The following is a 23,541-nucleotide window of genomic DNA, read 5'->3' on the forward strand; positions in this document are numbered from 1 at the left end:
GAGGATGCAGTGCTTTGGCATCGCCCGTTTCTCAGGCGTCAGAGAGGACATCAAAATGTCAAGGCCTTGAATGAGGCAGTGTCTCCTCTCCTTTGGATCCGGATTTGGGACAGCCCTCCAGCTATAGAGAGGCAGGATCCCAGAGGCAACCCCTGAGCCTATTTCCCGCTCACCCGCAAAGGTCTGCCAGCAACTGCTAACCCCTCGGGCTGGGAGCCTCGCAGAAATCGGCACCTGGAAAGCAAGTTCAGGGACAAGCGAAAGCTCCCCAGGACCCACCCAAGCATCCTTGTTAGCCCCTTGCCTGCGATGCCATCGTGACCTTTGAGGTCACAGGGTGTAGGCTCGAGTCCCAGCTCTGTGGCTTCCTCATCGTGTTGACCTGAGCACATTTCTTAATCTCTCTTTGCTTCAGTTTTCTGTAAACTGGGGAAAAATCATAAATCTATTTCATAGGATTTTTGTGAGGACTGTGTGTGTGTGTGTGTGTGTGTGTGTGTGTGTGTGTGTGTTGAGAAAGGCAGAGGAAGCTTAGATTAGTGTCTGGCAGATAGTAAGCATAATATAAATGGTGCTTTCCTGTGAGTCACAACTTGCTGAGTACAACTGTGTCGAAACCATACCAGCAATACTTTTCAAAGGGAATTCTTTCACCCCTCCTTGTGTTTATGCAGAAATGGAGTTTGGTGGATATATTTTCCCTCTGCCCTGTGAAGGACATTCGATTATACATACACTCATCTCTTTAGAAATATGTAGGCTACCTACCGGGTGCCAGGCATCGGGCTGGGTGTGTGGGACCTCTCTCCATGAGGTCAGAGTCTAGCAGGACACACTCAGCTACATAATAGGATTCGGGGCGGGCAGGGAAGGTGCAGAGAGGTGTCTGATAGAAACTCTCAGAGAAGGTGACACCTGAACTCAGTAATGACGGACGTTGTTCACCAACGCCTGCCCCGCTGGGAAAACTCTGCTCGGACGTGATGTGTGGTATTGTCCAGTCTCCCCAGTTCTCTTCCTCCCAGTCCCAGCCTCTGCCACGTCCTCTCGGTTCTCATGTTCTGTTGTGGGAATTGGTGCATTTCTCCATCCCTTCCCCTTCTGCAGGGACCGCTCTGCTGAGTCAGGAGTTCACACTTCTCCATCTACATCCCATGTGTCAATTTTTTGGTTAATGTGTCTTAATCCCTTAGTTAAACATGTTTTTCCCTTTGTTATCCTTCTAGTGCATTTCTGGAGGGAGGGCAGATAAAAATGTGTGAATTTTGAATCTACCAGATCTAAACAGAAGCCCCTAAATCCTACGCTTTTGTGACCTTGCTGTTCTCCCAGCTGAAGGGTGAGAAGGGACTGTGCAGGAGGGAGCACCGGTGACTGCGGCCACTCCTTCCCCTCGCCCACTGTTCCCTGCCGGGTGTTCTGTGCTGCTCCGCGTTAGTACGTTCCGGACAGGGTCTGACTTGGTCATCGAAATGATTCCATGTAAATACTGGTATCTCAGGTTTGCAGATGAGGAAACCAGCTCTGAGGGGCTAATTGCATTTCTCAAAGTCACCCCGCCGATGTTGGTTGTAGATTGGGTGTCCTGAGAAGCAGACTCTGCAGCTGAGGATGGCATGAGGTGCTGTGGGGATCCACGCCTGTGCAGGAGTGTGGTCACCAGGATGGGGCAGCGGGAGGGCTGAGCTGTGAGGCAGGAGCAGCAGACACTCCAGCCAGTCCCAAGGAGAAGCCAGGGTGACCCTCGTGGCAGAGAGGTCCTGAATTGGGATAGAGAGGTCAGGCAGTCATCCATGTGGCTGCTTCCTGGCAGGATCATCCTTGGGCAAGACTGCTCCCTTTGGCTGAGGGCAGTTCCTCAGAAGGGATCCAGTCTTCAGCAAACAGCAGTCCAGCCGCTGGGGAAACGCGTTCTTGCTGGCTCAGAAAGATCATATGGTTTTTATTCTGCAGTTTGTTAAGGCAGTGTATCGTATTGGTTGATTTGCAGCTATTGACAAATCCTGGCATCCCCGAGATAGATCCCTTTTGATCATGGTGTATGATGCTTTTAATGTACTGTTGGAGTCGGTTTGCTAGTATTTTGCTGAAGATTTTTGCATCTATGTTTCTCAGTGATACTGGCCTGTACTTTTCTTTTTTTGTGATATCTTTGTCTGGTTTTGGTATCAGGGTGATGGTGGCCTCATAGAATGAGTTTAGAAGTGTTCTTTTCTCTGCAATTTTTTAGAATAGTTTGAGAAGGATGAGGATTAACTCTTCTGTAAATGTTTGATAGAATTCATCTGTGAAGCCATCTGGTCCTGGAATCTGGTTGGGAGTTTTTGAATTACTGATTCCATTTCATTGCTGGTTATTTGTCTTTAACTTCTGTTTTTTTCCTAGTTCAGTCTTAGGAGATTGTACCTTTCTAAGAATTTGTCCATTTCTTCTAGGTTGTCTGTTTTATTCGCGTATAGATGCCGGTAGTAGTTGCTTATGATCCTTTGTATTTCTGTGGTGTTGGTTGTAAATTCTCATTTTTCATTTCTGATTTTATTGACTGGAGCCCTCCCCTTTATTTTCCTGATGAATCTGGCTAAAGGTTTATCCACTTTGTTTATCTTGTCAAAGAACCTGCTTTTAGTTTCATTGATTTTTTTTTCTATTTCATTTATTTCTGCTCTGTTCTTGATGATTTCTTTACTTCCACTAACTTTGGGGTTTGTTTGTTCTTCTTTCTCTAATTGCTTTCGGTGTAATGTGAGGGTGTTTATTTGAGATTTTTCTTGTTTCCTAAGGTAAGTTTGTCTCGCAGTAAACTTCCCTTTTAGAACTGCTTTTGCTGTGTCCCGCCAGTTTGAGATTCTCATGTTTTTGTTTTCATTTGTCTCCAGGTAGTTTCTGATTTCCCCTTTGATCTCTTCAGGGGCTATTAAGTAGCATTTGTTTAGCCTCCATGTGCTGGTGTTGTTTTAGCTTTTGTCTTGAGGTCGATTTCGATTCTGATAGTGTTGTAGTCAGAAAAAATGCTTGGTATTTTTTTAGTTTTCTTAAATTTACCAGGGCTTGTTTTGTGGCCTAGCATGTGGTCTCTCCTGGAGAATGAGCCACATACACGTGAAAACAATGTGTATTCTGCTGCTTTCGGGTGGAATACTCTATAAATATCACTGAAGTCCATTTGGTCTAACGTGTTATTTAAGCCCTGTGTTTCCTTATTGATTTTCTGTCTGGAGGATCTGTCCACTGATGTAAGGAGGGTGTTGAAGTCCCCTGCTATCATCGTGTTACTGTCGGTTTCTCCTTTTATGTCTGTTAATATTTGCCTTACATATCGAGGTGCTCCTATGTCGGGTGCATATATATTTACAGTTGTTCTATTTGCTTCTTGCATTGATTCCTTGATCATGATGCAGTGTCCTTCTTTATCTCCTGTAACAGTCTATTTTGAAGTCGATTTTGTCTGATGTAAGTATTGCTACTCCAGCTTTCTTTTGAATTCCTTTTGCATAGATTACCTTTTTCCATGCCCTCACTTTCAGTCTGTATATGTCGCTAGAGCTGAAGTGAGGCTCTCAGAGGCAGCAAATATATGGGTCTTGTTTTTGTATCCATTCAGCCAGTCTGTGTTTTTGGTTGGAGCATTTACTCCATTTACATTTAAGGTAATTATCAGTATGTATGCTATTATTTGTATTTTGTTAATTGTTTTGGATTCATTTTTGTAGGTCTTTTTCTTTTCCTTTCTTTCTTCTTTTGTTCTGTTCTGTAATGATTTGATGACTATCTTTAGTGTTATGTTTGAATTCCTTTTTCTTTTTTTGTGTGTATATCTGTTACAGATTTTTGGTTTGCGGTTACCTTGAGGTTTTTGTATAGCAGTCTCTCTCTCTTTAGATAGATAGATAGATAGATAGATAGACAGACAGACAGACAGACAGATAGATAGATGATTGTTTTCAGTTGCTGGCCTCTTAATTGCAAATGCATTTTAGATACCTGCACTTGTACTCTCCTCCCCTCATGATAACTATTTTTAATATCATATTTTATCTCTAATTGTTTTGTGAATCCCTTAACTGTTTATTGTGGATACAGATGATTTTACTATTTTTGTCTCTTAACCTTCCTACTAGCTTGCTTTATGGGTGATTTCCTACCTTTACTGTATGTGTGCCTTTACCAATGAGCTTTTTCATTCTGTACTTTTCTTGTTTCTAATTGTGGTGGGTTTTTTTGTTTGTTTTTGTTTTTGTTTTGTTTTGTTTTGTTTTGTTTTTGGCTTAGAGACGTTCCTTTAGCATTTGTTGTAAAGCTGGTTTGGTGGTGCTGAATTCTTTAAGCTTTTGCCTGTCTATATGGCTTTTGATTTCTTCATCAAATCTGAATGAGAGCCTTGCTGGGTAGAGCGTTCTGGATTGGAGGCTTTTCCCTTTCATCACTTCCAGTGTACCGTGTGAATCCCTTCTGGCCTGCAGAGTTTCTGCTGAAAAACCAGCTGATAATGTTACGGGAGTTCCCTTGTATGTTGTTTGTTGCTTTTCCCTTGCCGCTTTGAGTGTTCTCTCTTTATCTTAAATTTCTGTCATTTCGACATGTCTTGGTGTGTTCCCCTTTGGGTGGACCCTACATGGGACTCTCTGCACTTCCTGGACTTGGGTGACTGTTTCCTTTCCCACGTTAGGAAGGTTTTCAGTAGTTCTCTCTTCAGATATTTTCTTGGGCCCTTTCTCTCTCCCATATCTTTGTGGGACACATACAATGTGAATATTAGTGTGTCTGATGTTGCCCCAGAGGTCTCCGAAACTGTCCTCATTCTTTTTTTCTTTTTTCTGTTGGGCAGCTGTGATTTCCTCTACTCTGTCTTCCAGCTTGCTGATCTGCTCTTCTGAATCATTTACTCTTCTATGGGTTCCTTCCAGCATATTTTTCATTTCTGTTATTCTTCATCTCTGTTTGGTTGTTCTTGATATTTTCTGACTCTTTGTTATAAACTTTTAACTTCCAGCTCTGTGTATCCATTCTCCTCCTGAAATCTTTGATCATCTTTATGAACATTATTCTGAATTCTTTCTCAGACAGAGTGCCCATCTCCACTTCACTTTGTTGTTCTTCCGGTGTTTTGTTTTGTTCCTTTGTCTGAAACAATTTTTTTGCCGTCTCATTTTTTCTAAGTTGCTGTTTGTTTTTTTTTTCTCTATGTGGAAGGTTAGTTATGTTTCTCGACCTTGGAGAAGTGGCCTTCTGTAGGAGGAATCCTCTGTGTCCCAGCAATGCATGCCTCTCTGTTCATCCGCAGAGGGCTGCATGGGTCCTTCTGTTGTGGTGGGCTGACTGTGTGGGTGGTCTGGTAGGCCCCGAGTCTGGTCAGTTGCCAGGTCCTGCCTCATGAGGATCCTGTTGGCTGTTGTTTACTGGGGCCTGGTCATGAGATGACTGCTTGCAGAATCCTAGGGGGGCTCCTGGGGCCAGTGCTGGCTCACTGGTGGGCAGAGTCAAGATCCCAAAGACTCTGGGGCTGATGACCACCCATTGGCTGGTGAAGCTAGATCCTGGGGTTGGTGCCAATCTACTGGCAGGCAGAGCTGGTTCTGGTATCTGGCTGCAAGGCCCAGCGATCCCAGAGCTCATTTCAGATCACTGAGGGCAGGGGTCAGCTCCCAGTACAGTTGGGTATGGGATCCAGGGTGTCCCAGAGGTTGCTTTGGCCTACTAGGGGGCCAGGCCAGGGCCTAGCTGGTCCCAGGATAGGGTCTGGCCTTCTTTTCAGGATCATAGTTTTCTTGCTTTTGGTGTCTGCCCCTTGGTGAATAAGGCTGGTCTAGAGGCTTGGTCTGGCTTCCTGGTGGGAGAGGCCAGTGCCTGTCCGCTGGTGGGTGGAGCTGGGTCTTGGCCCTCCCCCTGGTGGGCTGGGCTGTGTCTGTGGGCAACCCTAGAGGTGGCTTTGGGCCCTTTAGTCTTTAGGAAGCCTGTCTGCTGATGGCTGGAGCTGTGTTAGTTCTTTGGCCTGAGGAGTCCCGGCATCCTCATCTGCAGGCTGTTGGGTGGGGCCAGATCTCGGAGCTAATGGTCCAGTTTGTCAGCTGCCACAGAGCAGTGTTTGTGCAGCTGAATTTTCCCCGATATGTCTGCCACCAGTGTCTATGTCCCCAGGGTGAGCCACAGTCGCCTCCCACCTCTCCAGGAGGCTCTCAAAGGCCAGCAGGTAGGCCCAGCCCAGGCGCATATCAATTTACATCTTTTGCCCTGTGTCCCGGTGAGCATGAGATTTTGTGTGCACCCTTTGAAAGTGAAGTCTCTATTTCAGTCCTGTGGCGCTCCTGCAGTTAAACCCGGCTGGCCTTCGAAGCCGAATGCTCTGGGGGCTTGTCTTGCCGGTCCTGTACCCCCAGGCTGGGGAGCCTGACGTGGGGCTCAGAATTCTCGCTCATGTGGGAGAACTTCTGCAGTATAATTTTCCTCCTGTTTGTGGGTTGCCCACCCGGGAGGTATGTCCTTTGATTATATTTTGAGAGTGGCTTTCCTACTGTTCTCGTTGTGGTTCCTTCTTTATGCCTTTAGCTGTGGAAGATCTTTTCTGGTAGATTCCAGTCTCTTTCATTGATGTTTGTCCTGCAAATAGTTATGATTCTGGTGTCCTCATGAGAGGAGGTGAGTTCAAGGTCTTTTTACTCCACCATCTTGGCCACAGTCTTCTGCCCACTGTTAAATCAGATTTTTTTTTCTGTTGAGTTGTATGAGTTCTTTATATATTTTGACTATTAACCCCTTACCAAATATATGATTTACAAATCTTTTCTCCCATTCTAAAGTTGCCTTTTTGTTTTGTGCATGGTTTTCCTTTGTTGTAGAGAAGCTTTTTAGTTTAATATAGTCCCACTTGTTTATTTTTGCTTTTGTTGCCTTTGTTTTCGGTGTCGAACTCAAAAGAAATCACTGCCAAGACTGATGTCAAGGAGGGAGCGTACCTTCTATTTTCTTCTCATGGGAGTCTTTTGCTTTCACGTCTTACGTTCAAATTTGTAAAACGTTTTGAGTTGTTTTTTGTGTATGGTGTAGGACACTAGTCCAGTTTCATTCCTTTGCATGTGCCTGTCCAGTTTTTCCCAACAAAATTTATTAAAGAGACTACCCTTTCCTCATTGTATATTCTTGGCTCCTTGGTTGTAGATTAATTGGCCATGCGTGTGTGGGTTTTTTTCTGGGCTTTGTATTCTGTTCCATCAATGTATGTATCTCTGTTTATGTGTTGGTTACTATAGTTTATAATATAGTTAGAAACCAGGAAGAAGGAAGCCTCAAGCTTTGTTGTTCTCTCTCAAGACTGCTTTAGCTATCTGAAATCTTTTGCAGTTCCATAAAAATTTTAGGATTAATCTATTTCTGTGAAAAATGACACTGAAATTTTGATGTGGATTGCACTGAATTTGTAGATTGCTTTGGGTGGTGTGGACATTTTAACAACTTTAATTCTTCCCATCCGTGAGCACAGAATATCTCCACTTACCTGTGTTTGCTTGAGTCTGTTTCATCGCTGTCTTACAGGCTTCAGCGTACAGATCTTTCACTGCCTTGGTGAAACTCACCCCTGGGTGTTTTTTTTTCTTTTTGATGAAATTGTCAGTGGGATTATTTTCCACGTGTGTCTTTGTGATATTTTGTTATTAGTGGACAGAAACACAACTGACTTTTGTACATTGATTTTATATCCTAGAACTTTACTGAATTTGTTTACTGGTGCTGACAGGTTTCTGGTGGAGATCAGTATTCATGTAGATTTGCCTGCATACAATTCAGCGTGTTAAAGACAGTCGCCTCTTTTTGCATCAGACCGTCTCTCTCGGATCATTTCCTTCTGACTAAAGTACATCCTTCAGTCAGTCTACAGGTGGCAAACTCTGTGTTCATTTGAAAATGTCTCTATTTTGCCTTCATTCTAAAATTAATTTTCCTAATAAGAAAAAAAAAATCCAATCCAAAAATGGGCAGAAAAGCTAAGTAAGCCATTCTCAAATGAAGACATACAAGTAGCCAATAGGCACAGGAAAAAATGTTCAGTATTACCATTTATCAGAGAAATGTGTATCAAAGCTACAATGAGGTATCACCTTACATAGAATGGCCATGATTCCAAAGTCCACAAATGATAAATGCTGGAGAGGCTGTGGAGAAAAGGGAACCCTCCTACACTGCTGGTGGGAATGTAGTTTGGTGCAGCCACTATGGAAGACAGTATGGAGATTCCTCAAAAGGCTAAAAATAGACTTACCCTGTGATCCAGCAATCCCACTCCTGGGCATATATCCAGAGGGAACTTAAATTCAAAAAGATACATGCACCCCAATGTTCATAGCAGTATTCTTTACAATAGCCAAGACATGGAAACAGCCTAAATGTCCATCAACAGATGACTGGATAAAGAAGCTGTGGTATATATACACAATGGAATACTACTTGGCCATAAAAAATAAGATAATGTCATTTGCAGCAACATGGATGGACTGAGAGAATGTCATTCTAAGTGAAGTAAGCCAGAAAGAGAAAGAAAAATACCACATGATATCACTTATATGTGTAATTGGAAAAGGAAAAGACAAACGAAGTTATTTACAAAAGAGAAACAGACTCAAAGACATAGAAAACAAACTTATGGTTACTTGGGGGTGGGGGGAAGGGACCAATTGGAAGTTTGAGATTTGCGGATACTAACTACTATATATAAAATAGATAACAGCAAGCTCATGCTGTATAGCAAAGGAAACCATATTCAATATCTTATAGTAACTTATGGTGAAAGAGAATATGAAAATGAATATATGTATTTTCGTATATGGCTGAAGCATTGTGCTATACACCAGAAATTGACACAACATTGTAAACCAACTATCCTTCAATTAAAATATATCAAAATTTCCTGAGTATAGGATTCTATATTGGCAGTAATTTTGTTTGAGCCAGTTGTGCCTCCTGGCTTCCACTGTTACTGTTGCATAATCAGTTGACTATCTAAATCATATTCCTCTGTAAAAGTAACACGTCTGCTTTCTATGCCTACTTTGGTCTTAGATTTTTGTTGTGATTAAGCAAAAGGATGAATGAGTTGCAGCCCTTGATTCTAAAAGTCTATCAAATCCAGAGAATTCTGCTGGGGAAATTGACTCCTAAGTTAATTGATACCATTGGGAAATTTCATAAGCATAGGTAGCAACTTAGAAAGGTGTATGGAGGACTCTGAGTGGATTAACCTACAAATGAAACCTGATTTTGCTGAGGAACCTGGAACCCAGCATACCCCCTGAGTAGGGGAGATAAAGGTGAGTGTGGGGAAAGTAAGGTAGCTAGCTTGAGGCTATAGCTCAGTGGTAGAGTGCAGGGCTAGCATGTAGGAGGTTGTAGGTTCGATTCTGGAGAGGGGAGAGAGGGGAGCCTGGGTACTCCCCAGGGGCCTGGCTGTGAGTTTCCGTGCCCGGGTTGGCCTTGTCTCCTGGCTGGACGACACCTGGTGAGTGCCTGTGAGAATCGGGTGTACTACTAGGTCCTTGGTGCGTCGCAAGCCCTTGTAACCAGCAGCCATCACCGTGATGGTTCCTGCTTGGTTGCTGCTGTTACTGGCTACTCCAGTTGGGGCTGGACCAACCCCCCATAAGGCGGCTGCGGCTGTTACGTGTCACACTCACCTGGCCGAGAAGGGATGCGTGTGGCCGGGAGATGATGAAAGGGCCGTGGTGAGACTACACCTGGGTTGGGCAGTCTGGCTAAAGGTGAGGCCCTGGGGTGGGTGACAGCTGAGTCTAGAGGGAAGGCCAAAAGCTACATGATATTGCAGGTTTCATCTCCCCTGGGGTGGAAGGGATAGCGGAGGGCTGGCTGGCTGGCTGGCTGGCTGGCTGGCTGGGTGGGTGGGTGGGTCAGTGAAGAGGAGAATTTCTGACCAAGACAGAAGTTGACACCTGGAGTGAGGAACCAGTGGGGCTGCTCGGCGGGCTCCCCGAGCTCCCTGCTCAAGTCATCAGGCTTGGGCTGGAATTGTCTTTCACTGCTAAAATCTGGAAGGTGGAATTCGCCATAGCTAGTTAGGGGAGGGCGAGCTGGAGGGCGGGTCAGGCCACAGGGTTTCCCAGCCATCATCTCTTGTGGTCCAGACACAGCAGCTCTCGCCTCTTGCCCATGACGGCATCGAGTCTGTGTCTGACAACAGGGGGCTGGTTGACTTCCACTGTGCGCATCTCCCACGCGGTCTGCCCATCCCTGTGCCTCAGTTTGGAGTGCAAATCACAGTGTGCAGTGTGCTGGCAGGCTTCCATATTTCTGAACCTGGTGGAACGTTTTCAGTGAGTGAGAATAACCCTGTGCCTTCAGATGCTGCGTTAAAATCAAAAGCCAAATTAAATATCCAGCAAGTAAATGGATATAAATCCACCTCCAACCCTGTGAAGGTCACTTGTGTTCTTGAATGCTCTGAGCTGGGGGCCCCAAGAACTGTCTTCCTGGTGGAAACAGGATGGGAAACTGGTTCTCATGTTTTAAGGCAAGAATTGGACTCATAAATAAGAGGCAGGGCTTTTGGCCCCTCCAAGGTATGAGAGATGCACATGGTCCATTAGGGAAGTGACCACTTACCAGGTAGAGGATATTAGGCCAGTCAACGCCTTATCTGTGTCTCAGTCTTCTCTGTAAAATGGGGCTAATAGCCCACAGGGACGGATACATCTATTTTTCTAACATTGGATTAGAAAAGTTTTCGAATAGAAAATGTGAAAGAATATGGTAGCAACCGCCCAGCTCCCTTCCACCTGGATTCTACATTTTTCCAGCATTTTCTCCTGCCCTGGTTTGCTCACCTGTCATTCTGTGCCTCCTCTTTTCTAGGAATCAAGGCACAGGGATTCCTGGAGATTTCAAGAAGATACTCATAAAGGGCCGGGGCAGGGTCTGGAATTTTATAGCACCTAACAAGATGATTGGCCATTGTTCAAATGTCAATCCCCCAGGGACATGGATGTGACCTTGATTCTGGCTGCTGTGGCCAGAGAAGCAATGGACTCCATGGCCAGCCTGGTACCCAGAGATGCTGGGCAAGGGTTGCTGAGAAAAGTGATGGCTGCTGGAATGTCTTGCTTAAAAGGCAGAAACTTCCACCCCATCCCTTCTTTTAAGTACCTCAAATGAGGGACTGAGATCTTTTGAACTGTGTGCTTCCTCCTTGATATTTTTAATAATCGGAATTAGAGCCACCTTTGGACTAGTCTCTGTTCTGTACCCAGGAAATTGCCAAATGTTATCACTACTTTCCCCAGAACCAGGCAAAGGAGCTGTTATCATTCCCATTTCATAGACGAGGAGATTGAGGCTCAGTGTCACATCACAGAGCTGCCAGGATTCGAATTCATCTATCTCAAGCTTCAGCTCCTGGGCTTTTCTTCCATCTTACACGGTCACTCTATCTACAGAAATACCCAGATCCTTCCTCTTCCCGCTCCTTCTCCTTTCCCTCCGGGACTAAAGGGATGATACTGATTCCTGTTCATCTGAGGTTAGAATGGCTCTCTCCCATCCCCGGGCGAAAGCAGGGGGCTTTCAAAAGGGAAAATCACAGAGAGTGAGGGCTGGTTCTTCCCTCGCTTTGCAGGGGAATTGGCTTGAATGTGTATGGGAAGCCAGAGCTGGCTCAGCTTTCTGAAGACCTACCTTTGCAGCGTTCTTCAAGGGCTCCAGAGAGTTCCTTGTGCCATCAAATTAAGTTTGGGAACTTCAATAAAAAAAGTCCCGAAGGAAACTGTCAATTACTGCATTTACACTGAAGCATCATACTGGGGGGAGAAAACCATCTTCAAAAGCAAGCGCAGTTTCTCAACCATTAAAAAGTTTACGTGCCGCTTGGTTTCCATAGATACCTGAGGTAATGGCCTCCTTGCCTCACTGAAGACTGTCTCTGGATCTCTTTTTTTTTTTTTTTTTTTTTCAGCTTTAGTCTTTCATACTTTTTCCCTCTATCCCCATTTATGAAAACAGAAAGTAACTAAACTGAAGCCTGACAGTGAGATTTGTCTGAGGAAGAAGGTGTGATTTATTACCTTGAGGGACTGCATTTTTGCTCACCTCCCTGTTATTTCCTGGCATTTACAAATAGTGGTGCTTACCTGCAGGGAAGAGAGAGAAGAAGTTTCTGTTGATCACGTGACTCTCCCAGTCCGTCAAACCCATAAACATACTCAAAAGGGAGGCGGTAATGGGCTGTCTAGGAGTCCCTGAGCGCCGGGTGGAGTGAAGAGGTTGTTGTCAATAAAGTTTTATTGGAACGCAGCCGTGCTCACGTGTGCATGTGCTGTGCTGGTCTCAGAACCACCACGGCAGGTGTGAGCAGTTGTGACAGACACCGTAGGGCCTACAGAGCCTGGAATATTTCCTCTGTCAGCCTCTGCAGAAAAAAGTTTAGGTATTGGTAGACAGGAAAGGACTGGGGTTTTGGAGGCATCTGATCGTCTCGTCACTTTAGGCAGATGCTGATCTTGCTGTGACTCAGTTTCTGTGTCTTTGAAATGGGAACGACAGCCTTCTTTCTCAAGGTTTTGAGGACATAAAGCCTCTAGCCCGATGCTTGGCACACAGTAGGGGAACAAGAGATGTGAATTATTTTTATTGTGGAGTCTTTCTTTCACTAGAAAAACCAGCAGATGCCTATCTGAAGGTTCTAGAAGTTCTTTAGAAAGCCAAAGGAAAAGTGTGTGACAGCCAAGCCAGATAGGTCGGCCCCTGTTCCTGGGCCCAGCAGGTGCCCAAGGGGCCCTTTCCTGGGAGAAGGTGAGGGAGCCTGAGGGTGGAAGCGTGTTCCGGGGTGAGAAGACAGACAAAAAAGGAGAAGCCATAACAGTCTAGGAAGAAACCTTTAATTTCTATTCAGCTTTAAAGAGTTTGAGAGAGGTGCTTTTTCTTTTTTTTTTTCTTTTAACAAACCAGTTCAAGTACATGCCTGCAGATTATAAAAGTACCTGAAATTGCCTAGAATATCAGCATGCATTCCTTGTTAGTATTTACATATATTTACATAGGGAAACAAGAGAAAGATCTACAGTTATTTACAGTCTACAGAGGAGAAGGGAAAGGCGGCCTAATTGTATTTCCTAAAATACAGTAGGTGAGTGGATAGCACATGCATATTTAGAGACTATTCGCGTGATAGAATGCAATTTTTTTTTTTAAAAAAAGAAATACCTTTGTAACTTTCTATGCTAAGGTGTTGCCTAATCAAGGTAAAGTTTTTTGTTTGTTTGTTTTGTTTCTAGTCTGTTTGCATCAAGTGCTTTAAAATGTTCACTAACAAACACTGAGGCAGAATTATTTACCCTGGCAATTAAAGCGAAGGCATTATATGATCATTTTCCTACTAACTAGCGTCGGGCTGCTGGTGAATGAAACATCTATTGTTTCTCCTTACCCATCGACCACTGTGATGAGATCTGTCTGTACAAAGGCAGTGCCTGAGCTCTCACCATTAATTATGGAAGTAATATAAATGAGCCACTCGCCCCAGTATGTTCTAAATGAAATATTAACAAGGCCAGCATCGTTGAGCCTGAGAAATGATCCATTGGAGTGAGCGCTCTGTGAAAATGCACAGACCAAGAGACTTGAGACAGTGGGGCTGGACCCGGGGGCCTGCCTGCGAGCTCTCAGTGACGGCAGCCTCCCTTAGTTTGTTTCTGGAAGACAGCGCTAAGAGTTCATTTCTCACCAGGACGTGGTCCCGTCAGGGAAGACCCTGTGGGTTTTAGCCCTGCCGCTCCCCACCCTGCCCACGCCATGCCTTTTCAGTGGTATGTCGTAGACTGTGACTTAGGTGTAAATGAACTGTTGATTTTAATATCGCAACAAACAGCATGTTGCGGCTGTGCCCTGAAATCCTGCCTGCTCACAAAAATGGTCTTGCTTTTCTGCAAAAGTCAGGGTGGCAGGCCGACTCGGCAGAGAGACTCTGGGTGCAGGGACGGGACCAGGGAGGGGGCCCACTGGGCTCACCAGGACTCTGCAGACGTTCTCTGCACCGTTTTATTAGAGCCAAACTCATTCATTCTGCCCAGCCATCATTTCAAAGGTTTATTTCAGTATACACGGCAAACATAGAGGCATACATGTAAATACAATACAGAGAGCTAGCTAGAACCGAGGTTCAAGAAGGAGAGTCAAAATGTAAAATGTTCCAAAAGAACACAAGCTAAATCTCTTCTTTCACTTCCTATAAACACTCCGTAGTCCTTCAGCACTAGCGTCGAGGTGGCCCCCTTGGAAAATTTCAGGAATGGGCCATCAGATTTGTCCCATGTGGAAGGATGATGCTTATTTTGTTGGCAGATTTTTATGGCCCTTCTGCTGAGCCCTTCCAAAGTCACCCATGGAAGAGTGGCTGCCCCAGCACAGTTCTCCGTCTCCGGCAAGGGGACTCCCTACTTGAAAAGCAATGTAGGTCCTCCAGGCAGCGCTGGCAGGGAATGCCCAGGGAATTCAGATGGGAGACAGTTGACAGCGAATAATGTCACCCAGCTGGACTGTACTTAGCCAGTCCTCTGTCCCTCCTTCCTTCCAAGCCCTTCCCGCTCCGCCAAATCACATCTCGACTCTCACCAGAGCAGTAGGTCTCAGGAAGAGGAACTCGTCCTCACTTTTCCACCGCCACTCTTTTGAGACCAGCCATAAATCTGTCCTAGAGCCCTTGGAACATTTATGGCAAGGGTTCCAGGACACGAAGAGGGTAGGGAAAGGGCCTCCTTCATGTCAAGGGAACGTTGAGAACAGTTCACCGAATTGAAAACACCGTGCTGAAAACCTCCCAGGGTCACTGTGCCCTGCAGTCGGGCTGATAGGCTAAGCAAAAAGCCTGCGAGCCTGGCCTGCCCAGAACAAACATGGCCCTGGGCCTCCTCGGGTGGTTGGGATTGGCTGCCTTTCCCTCCCCCAAACCGAAGGCTAGTGAAGACAAATGTGTTGTTCTGCCTTAAAAAGATCCTCTCCAGCTTCCATCCCGAACTGCCTGGTCGCTGGGCTGGCTCCTGCAAAGGCTTCTCAGAGGATGACAGCAACCAACCTCCTGACTTTGCGGCCGCTTCTGCCCTGGTCCTCACGTCAGTCCTTCACAGCTCCTTGATGGTCGTGCTAGCCGTGCCCCTTCATCAAGGAGACAAGGGTGGTCTCTGGAGTCTGGTGCGGATGGAGGGTCATGATATTCCGGGTGCTTGAATTGCAAACGAGAAGTCCACCCCGTCTCCGTGATTCTCTTGAGTGACCGTACGCTGCTCTGTGAAAGCTGTGTCCCCTCCGTTCCCCGGGGACATCTCATTCCAGATGTCCCCTGTGATTTGGGGCTGTGTCCTGCACCAGGACCAGTTTCGTGTGTGGTGGTGGACTGACATTTCCTCCTGCTTAGCTCCCCCTGGAGCGGCTGCCGTCAGCCCCTCGTTGGCTGTGTCCCATTGTCACCTGGGGGATGGCAGCCCTTCACCTGCCCAGGGAGAGGCCATCGACTGTGAAGGAACCTGTGAGGTTTTCCACCCTGGCAATTCTCTTTTTAGTAGGGAAACTGTTTCCTTGTGGCAAGCGGTGAATACCCTAACACACTGTGGTAGGGACACACCCTCTTCGGGAAGGCCAAGGTCTGAATGTGGGTTCAGTGCGCTCCCCAGAACATTGCCGCAGACTTTCACGGCCTCCTCAGCTACAGACAGATATCCGCTCTCCTGACCGCCTTCACTTTTCCTGTTTGAGGCACTGAGTGGACTTCCCTTCCGTAATAAATAGGAAGAACAGCCTGTGAGTTAGTGAAAAATCCTGAGGGCTATGGAGAAAGGTATATTTTGATACTTACAGGATGTGTTTGCCTGTATCTGCGCCTGGATTGTGGGAATGCTTTTGTAGGCATCCACTGTTAGGAATTGGTAGGACTTAATTTGCTAGCAGTTATTTGGGGGAGGGTGGGCCAGGGGATGGGTCAGTGTTTCCTCTGCAGACCTGCTGTAACGTGTCAGTATTACCCTCCTAAAAGGCCTTCCTCATTTTCCATGTATGTGACTGTTGGACAGAGATTGCATGGGTCTGGCTGGTCTGGCTGTGGCTCCAGTCACTCTTTTGAAAAAAGACCATCATCTGAGAGTAGGGTCACCTCTGGGTGAATCTAACACCCGGAGGTGGCATTTTGAATCAGGTGGCTGTTTTGCAAAGTGTCATTTGCTACTGGATCTTCTGAGATGGTGCTGAGTCTTAATTTTGGTTAATCCAAATGGATAGAATTTCAATTTAGTTCACTGCCTGAATCAACAGTGGGAAAATCTTTTAACATTTCTCAGGTGAACAACACATGACCGAGGCCCATGCATTTCATTTTAGGCCGTGTCAGGGCATCACACTGTGGCAGAGAGGAAGGTAAAGAGCTCTCACAGGGAAGCTCAACGGGTGACACGTCCCAGGGACGGGCAGCCTGGAAACGTGGGCCGCGTGTTTGGGAAGGAGGTTCTGTACCGCAGCACGTGTGGGCCTTGGAGGATCAACCTCTGGGATTCCCTGTGTGGCGCTGAACCAGTGGCTTTTCACCTCTGGTACTAAGCGGGCTTCTCTGTAAATGGGGACAGTGACTGTCCCTGGCTTGTAGACCTGTGTGCGGGTCAGAATCTGGTGCCATGACGCTCTCTGCACAATGCCAGAGGCAGGGACTGTACGCGCTCAGGAAATCCAAGCTGCTGTCACCCCCAGAACGGTCCCCGCCTGCAGCAACTCACCAGAAAAGCCGGGCAACATGGAGGACGGAGTCCTTTTGAGTGAAGTCCTCTGTTCTCGTCTCCAGTCTCGTAGCTTTCTGGTGGAAGTTGGTATGTTCAGTGATGAGCGCTGATTCCCCAACCATCTGTTCAGCTGCCCACGCAGCAGGGTGAAGGGCTGGCTGCAGCCCCCCCAGTGGAGAGGCCAGGAGCCTCGTTCCCACACCAGCCGCATCTCCCTTGTCATCTTAAAAGCTTGTCCTCGGACAGTAAGTAGGGAACACACAACCTTCCGGAGCAGCTTCCTTTTTCCTTTCAGACCAGAGATTTAAATCGTATTATTTTTGAGGAACAGCTGTGTGCCAAGTACTATGTTCTTGGGTGGGGAAACTCTGAAACGCCACAGCGCACTTTTCTGGGAGAGTGGTCGAAAAGTCTCTTTAGGACGCGTTCCCGGGAGACAGGGAGGGACAGAGAGGGTGTGGAGGTAGGTAGTTATCTCCCCATGACACTGGGCGCCTCACCTCTGCTCAGGCTCCGGGATGCATTATTCTGCCGGGTCCACAGGGCCACTTGATCTGTGCCTGGCTCTGCATTTGGGAAGGGGTTGCTTTGCTTTGCTTCACGGAGCCCAGATGAGTTACAGGAAAAGCTTTGAGGGTTCGAAGAGGCACCTTCGACACCTTCCTAGGATGCCTGCAAACTTCTGTGTCCTGGGAATTCAGCACAGTCATCACCGCCCACTTGCAAAAGGGCTGTTCCCCTCCCCTGCCCTTGGGGTTCCAAGTCCAGTCCCAGTTCCGGGCTGAGCTTTCGCTTACTCAGTTCCACTTTTTGCATAGATTGATTCATTCAACACTTGCTGTGCAGCGTCCTGACATCCATGTGTCTGTAGTAAAGCAATCTTAGAACACCTACTACTCTCAAAATCATTGAATATAAAGATATCCCATGAGACTGTGTCTACTCTTTAATATGTCTCAGAGTTAAATCTACTTTAAGACAGGAATCTATTCTTTCTTTTAAAGAAGCATGCATTTTAAAGAGAAACCCGAAACCCGAAAACTAAACATTAATTGTGGAACACGTGTCCTTATTAAAACATACGTTATATTTGAGGACTAACCAATGCATTACAAATATTAATATGTGGGAGGGTTTTTTTTTTCCTTACCATAGATTGTTGATCAGAAACCTCGGTACCTTTTTCTTTCAAAGAGTCAATATTCATTTGTATTCCATGCTGACAGCTGCAAATTGATGGTGAGCATTTATCAAATACATGAGGACGAAAGGCGGCTCCTTAATATTTTCATCCCAACAAAGGGTCCTCAAGGGATGGATAATTTAGATCTCAGGGCCCCCACTATAAATAAACAGCAACTGCTTCCCTAAGTCCCACCTCTCCGTAGTGGAAGACGGGGCTGCCCTTCGGACAAATGATTTCTGAAAGAGAACGATGGGCCCTTACTACCCAGATACTCTTAACTAGTCCCGAGCAAGAGTTCTGGGTAATTTTACATACACTGTAAAGACTGATGGCAGAGTTCTCTGGCCGCTTCGCAAATGTTTGCCTGGATCAGAGATGGCATTCAGGCATGATTACGGGTCCTGCTGGGCTTCCCAGAACTCCTCGGTGCCGTGTCCTCCACACCCCAGCTCACAGCTACTGCTGTAGGACGGAGATGCCACCCCCCCACCCCACCCCCGGTCCCCGTGACCAGCAACTGCATACAGCCCGCACGCTTCCCATAAACGGTTCTTACAAAATTAGGGGAACCCACAGCTCCAGCCAGTGTCTGTATGTCAAGAGATAGCTATTACCTTATCACGATGGGTCAGTGAGTAGTGGTGACAAGCAGCAGGACGCTGCTTCAGATAGTTTATTACGGAGTTGTTAAGAAAATGTTTCCTTTTTATACGGCTGTTTCATCCTTTGGGAATTAGGGACCGATGCCCCCAGAAGTGGCATGAAAGTCATTTGACAGTGATTAAAATGCTCTTTTAAAACAAACATTTTTAAACGGATAAAAAAAAAAATTTATCTTGTATCAGCAGCGCTGGCTTATTGACTAATGTGATTTCCCTAATGTGGCGCAGCCTCAGTCTAACGATAGGCGGACCATAAAGGGGATGAACCCCAAGTTAGAACTCGTTATTAAACTGTCACCACGTCTGGTCACGGAAAGATGTCACTCAGAGGCTGCCCCAGCTCAGAGGATTCCCTGAGAAGCCAAAAGGGGTCGTGGGCTTGGGACTAAAAGATGTTGTCACTGCTTAACTGTCCAGCAAGAGAGGAGAGGAGAGGACAGCGAGTAGCAGTTGAACCGAGCGTGAATCGGGCAGGGAGACTGTGGGATGTGCACAGCTGATCCCGGGAGTGGAGAAGGCGGTCTTTGTCTCAGGTGCCCTAGGTAGGTACCGTGTTCCTCTCCACAGCCGGAGCCACTTGTGACGGGTTTTAAATTGCATCTCACCCTGAGCCTAGTGGCAAAGGACTCAAAGCTAACTCTGGAGAAAAGATGGGGCTGTTCTAAAATTTATGGTTTTTCAGCATGGTAGCCAAATGGAGGTTTCCATGAAATGAGGTCAATAGCGAGTGCTTTCGGAGTCTATGGAGGGAAAATGAGTGCCCCTCGCTCCCTCATCAGCTTGGTTTGGAATCAATGTAAGTGCAGAATTTCTCTGCAAAAATACCATTCCAAGAATGCAAACAACACGATATCATTTTAGAAGGTCATCGTGGCAAAAGAAAGATTACACTGGGTTTGGGAGAATTCTGCTTTTTGCTCTCCCAAGTGGCCAACTGTGATCTTTTCTCGGGATTGGTGGAACTGTGAAAGACCAGTTTGTTGTGATGTCTGAACGCTGATATTATAACCCCTCTGGGGAGGAGCTGGGGGAGCCTGGATTTGGGGATGAGCTGACTGGGTTCTCTCACCACTTGGGAGCTGATGGCACATCCCCTGACCACAGTTTGGTAGTTTTGGCAGTTGCAAAGGAAAATGGAAATCTAAGACAGATAGCCAGAACATTTCGCAAAACACCATCTCCACCTGAATTCTGATCAGAATTGAGGCCAAGATGATGCTGGGCTTGGGCTGGGGATGAGCATCCATCTCAACTCTTCCATTTGTCTTTAGACGCACTTTGCTCTCCTTTGTCCCCACAAAGGAAATGTCCCCACAAAGGGATGCAGAGGAGTCAGATCAGCCCCTCGAAATAGGTTAGATAAATGTGCGAGGTGCTAAGCTAAGGGTTGTTAGGAAATTTGGATGACAGGGACTTACGTCCGTGAGACCCAAGCCGCACAAATCAATTTGAAAAGAAACCAAGACAATAACTGGCTATGCGGCGGGGGGGGGGGGGGGGGGGCATGGGTGCGGGGGCTGGGAAAGTAACAAACCCATTTCTATTGCACGAAGTTGAAGTCATGTCAGGGGTTCAAGTTTTGAACCCATGGGACATGTCCAGTACAGTCAAGCTACCTGCTATTATCCGAACCCAAGTCTCATCCCATTCCTGCTCCACGCCACCCACCTCCCCACGAGCAGGTCACCTGAATGTATTTGACAATCTGGTCTTCAGACAAATTCAACTGTGACCACAGAACCTGACACTGAAGCACTCTCCCCCTATGCACCCCCCAAAGCCCCCCCAAGTCTGCTTTATAGCAGTTTCCTAAAATTACAGCACCTTGACACCCTGATTCTCAGATGACCTTGGCTCCTGATGGTTATAGACTACAACCATAGTGAATGGCAACCAAATCATATGCGGGGATGATCTCCAGTAAGCACTCTGCTTGGGCACAATTTAAACCTGGTAGGGGCAGAAAAATAGTAAGCGTTCAGGTGTGGATAGAAATTCATTTCCCCATCAATCAAAAGTCCCTAATGTTTGCCTAATGGTGACCTTACTCGCAGTTACCTTTCTCTGGTCTCTTCTGCTACCCCTCCTCGCTATCAATTGATAATTAGTTGATGCAGCCAGGGCTGTGATGTACATAAATAATCATAAGATGCCAGATAAACCGTATTGGTTTTAAATTAGAGTCGTGCCCACCATGTCTCCCTTTGAATATCAGCCTATTATTTTTAATTATGGCTTGCAAAGTTAAGTGATTTTTTTGCCCTCTTTACAGCATCCCTGACAGTGTTCTGTCAGCCTGGATGAAATGGTGCCCCATCGGCACACACATCCCTAGCCTCAGTGCCAACTGGTACTCAAAAGGTAAATCAGAAGCCATCACTTGCATGCATTACAACTCGCATGTTGAAGTGGGCTGGGAGGAAATGGACTCCAAGCCACTGTCCCAGCAAACATGGGCTGAATATGACATTTTAAAAAAGGTTCCACGGGGTCAGGGTAAATTAATGAATGGGTTTGTGTCTGCATGAGGCAGGTGAAGGAGGAGAATACGTGTATATGCGTATTGCAAACATCTTAACACAGCATCACAAAGCCATCCCCTGGCAGCACCGTCGGCAAAGAATAAGGAAAAATCTGGCACCAGTCCCACTTAGGTTTTCTTCTACCTGATGCGCCATTACTAGAGTGGATGGTTTAATTCAGACAAAGTTCTAGAAGCATCCAGGTGTCACATTACATTACACATTGAGAAGTCAAGGAGTTGGACGGATTTGTTCTTGCGAGTTCAAAGGGATCCCCTCTTTTCCTCTTTGGAAGAGAGCTCTGATGTGATTTATTGATAAATGTATGTATTTTTGAAGCCTTTTCCTACACAAGGTGTAAAAAGTCACACCGGCTTTACGAGCGGGGTTTATGAACTCGTTTCCCCAGAGGGTCCCACTGTACCTTTTACAGTCTTGTGCTTTGAGTTCAGGACCCCCGGCCAGGCTGGGATCCAGCTGCAACTGAACCGAGTGGGGAGAGACACTTGTTAATTCCCCGATGGAGGAAAGTCATCGCATTACCTCTTACACATTTTCTCGTGGTCTGTCTTCTTTGATTTCCAGCAACAGGGAGCCGCCACCACTGTCTACTGTGCTGCTGCTCCGGAGCTGGAGGGCCTGGGAGGGATGTACTTCAACAACTGCTGCCGCTGCGTGCCCTCGACGGAGGCGCAGAGCCAAGACACGGCCCGGGCCCTGTGGGCGCTCAGCGAGCGGCTGGTCCAGGAGGGGCTCGGCAGCCCGTCCTGCTGAGTGGGCGCTTCGGCGAGGGTCAGCACACACACCCCGCGCCCTGTGTGTGCACGCGTGTCATTGCCAAGGCTGGACCCCTTCCAACTTACTGTCCTGGGGCTCTCCATGTCCCTCTGACCCCGATCCAGAGTAAAGAATGTAAGAGTAGTCACAACAGAGTGAAAAATGTTAAGTACCAATGGGAAGCAAGGAATTCTGGGGTTGGGTTAGGCGTGGGTCCCTCTGCTCCCCTGGTGATGGCCCGTTTGAAAGTGAACCTTTGGTTGGTGGCGGGTTCTCTGTCTCATTGTAGAAGCACAAGCCATTCTCACTCACTGTTTAGAACAGCCTGGTGCCCCCTGTCCCACCCTGCCACCACCACCGCCTCCTATGACCACACTGTAGTCAGGAGCTGGCTTTCTCCTGTTTAGGAAAGAAAAAGCCAATGTTTGCATTCATCTAGGAGATAATTGTTCCATTCATCCTGATCAAGTCAGAGTGGGCTTGACAGCTGCTGGAGAGGAAACTCTCTGAATCTTGTTCCAGCCAAGATGGAAGTGACACTTACAGATTGGTGGAAGACACATAACTGGAGGGTCGCAAAAGCACTGGTCCATGGACTCCCTTGCCAAAACTAGACAAAAGCGTCTTTAGAGAGTATAACAAACAAATTTTGCAACACATTCCCTAGATACCTTGGCAGGCAGGAAAGGAAGCATTGCACCCTTAAGAATAAACAGGATGTTTAGGGGATGGGGGATAAAAAGCTATTCATTCTTCACTAACAGTTTTAAGAAGCAGCCGATCTCAACCGAGGTTCACAACCCCTCAGTGCATCTGATTAGCATCCTCCTTCAGCTTCCTCTCCTTCCTCCCATCCTATGCTTAATAAAAGAACATGCTTGAATATGATCACCTGAAGTTTGTCGTTTCTTTAAAATGTTTTTTTTTTTTCACTTTTTTTTAGAAAAGAAATCTAGAGGAAAAATAAAGCGCTTCTTGTAGACGCCAGGAAAACAAACACCATTCTTGTTTCTTCTCTGAGTTTGTTTTGTTTTTGTGCTTTGTGGCTGTCTGTGGGCCAAGTTGTCTCACGCAATGAGCATGCCAGCATCATATTTTCTGTGGAAGGAAGAGAGAGAAAGAAAAATGACTACTGTTTAATTTCACCATAAGAGGTTTTGTTATTACGTATCGTGGGTCATTTCAGTCCTCGATGGTTTGGTCCTCCTATAATGATCAAGTGCTTGGTGATTAGAGAACATCCCTATGTCTGAGAATGGGGGTGGTTCCAAGGCTCTTTCCCACTCCTCCTGTTTCACGTACACCTTGGCTTCCAGGCCATTCCAGCAGGGATGCAAGCAAGTCCACTTTGGCAGGGTGGAGAGGATGCTTCTGCTAAAATACCAGGAAGGTGGGGGCAAGGTGTATGTGTCACTGTTCCTCCTCCCAACAAGGGCAGTTTCGGGCCAGACAACACCATGAATTTCTGGGCCTCTGACTCTGTGGTCAGTCAAACACCACTGCTTTCCAGTGGCCCATAGCCTGGCAATGTCCTCCCATCTGGCTATATTGCCCCTTAACAGAATCCTTATTGCCATAGCTCCTCTAAAACTCTGCATCAGATAGTGTCACTTTTCTGGTCCAAACCCTCCAGTGCTTCTGAGTTA

The 23,541-nt window shown here is 46.5% G+C and overlaps 2 protein-coding genes and 2 long non-coding RNA genes across 4 annotated transcripts in view; 2 read left to right on the plus strand and 2 right to left on the minus strand.

Moving 5' to 3' along the window:
• Positions 1-22,044, plus strand: part of WWOX (WW domain containing oxidoreductase) — a 902,466-nt gene extending 880,422 nt beyond the window's left edge. The window contains exon 9 of the mRNA XM_006178227.3: positions 21,704-22,044. Coding sequence (XP_006178289.2) covers positions 21,704-21,892 — 189 coding nt within the window. The 3' untranslated portion in view covers positions 21,893-22,044. The remainder of the gene's footprint in view (positions 1-21,703) is intronic.
• LOC116665831 lies at positions 589-17,522 on the plus strand. Its single transcript, XR_004322552.1, has 3 exons — positions 589-1,058; positions 5,951-5,953; positions 17,512-17,522. It is a non-coding gene; the product is annotated as an uncharacterized LOC116665831 (long non-coding RNA).
• On the minus strand, positions 14,047-21,705 carry LOC116665830. Its single transcript, XR_004322550.1, has 2 exons — positions 17,249-21,705; positions 14,047-17,036 (listed from the first exon to the last, which is right to left on the minus strand). It is a non-coding gene; the product is annotated as an uncharacterized LOC116665830 (long non-coding RNA).
• A 753-nt stretch (positions 22,045-22,797) lies between the features above and the next one.
• MAF (MAF bZIP transcription factor) overlaps positions 22,798-23,541 on the minus strand; it is a 343,782-nt gene continuing 343,038 nt past the window's right edge. Inside the window, exon 3 of the mRNA XM_032486828.1 lies at positions 22,798-22,993. The gene's annotated coding sequence lies outside the window, so the exon portion shown is untranslated. The remainder of the gene's footprint in view (positions 22,994-23,541) is intronic.

This window comes from Camelus ferus, chromosome 9 (genome assembly GCF_009834535.1).
Source record: "Camelus ferus isolate YT-003-E chromosome 9, BCGSAC_Cfer_1.0, whole genome shotgun sequence".
In the NCBI taxonomy this organism is placed as follows: domain Eukaryota; kingdom Metazoa; phylum Chordata; class Mammalia; order Artiodactyla; family Camelidae; genus Camelus; species Camelus ferus.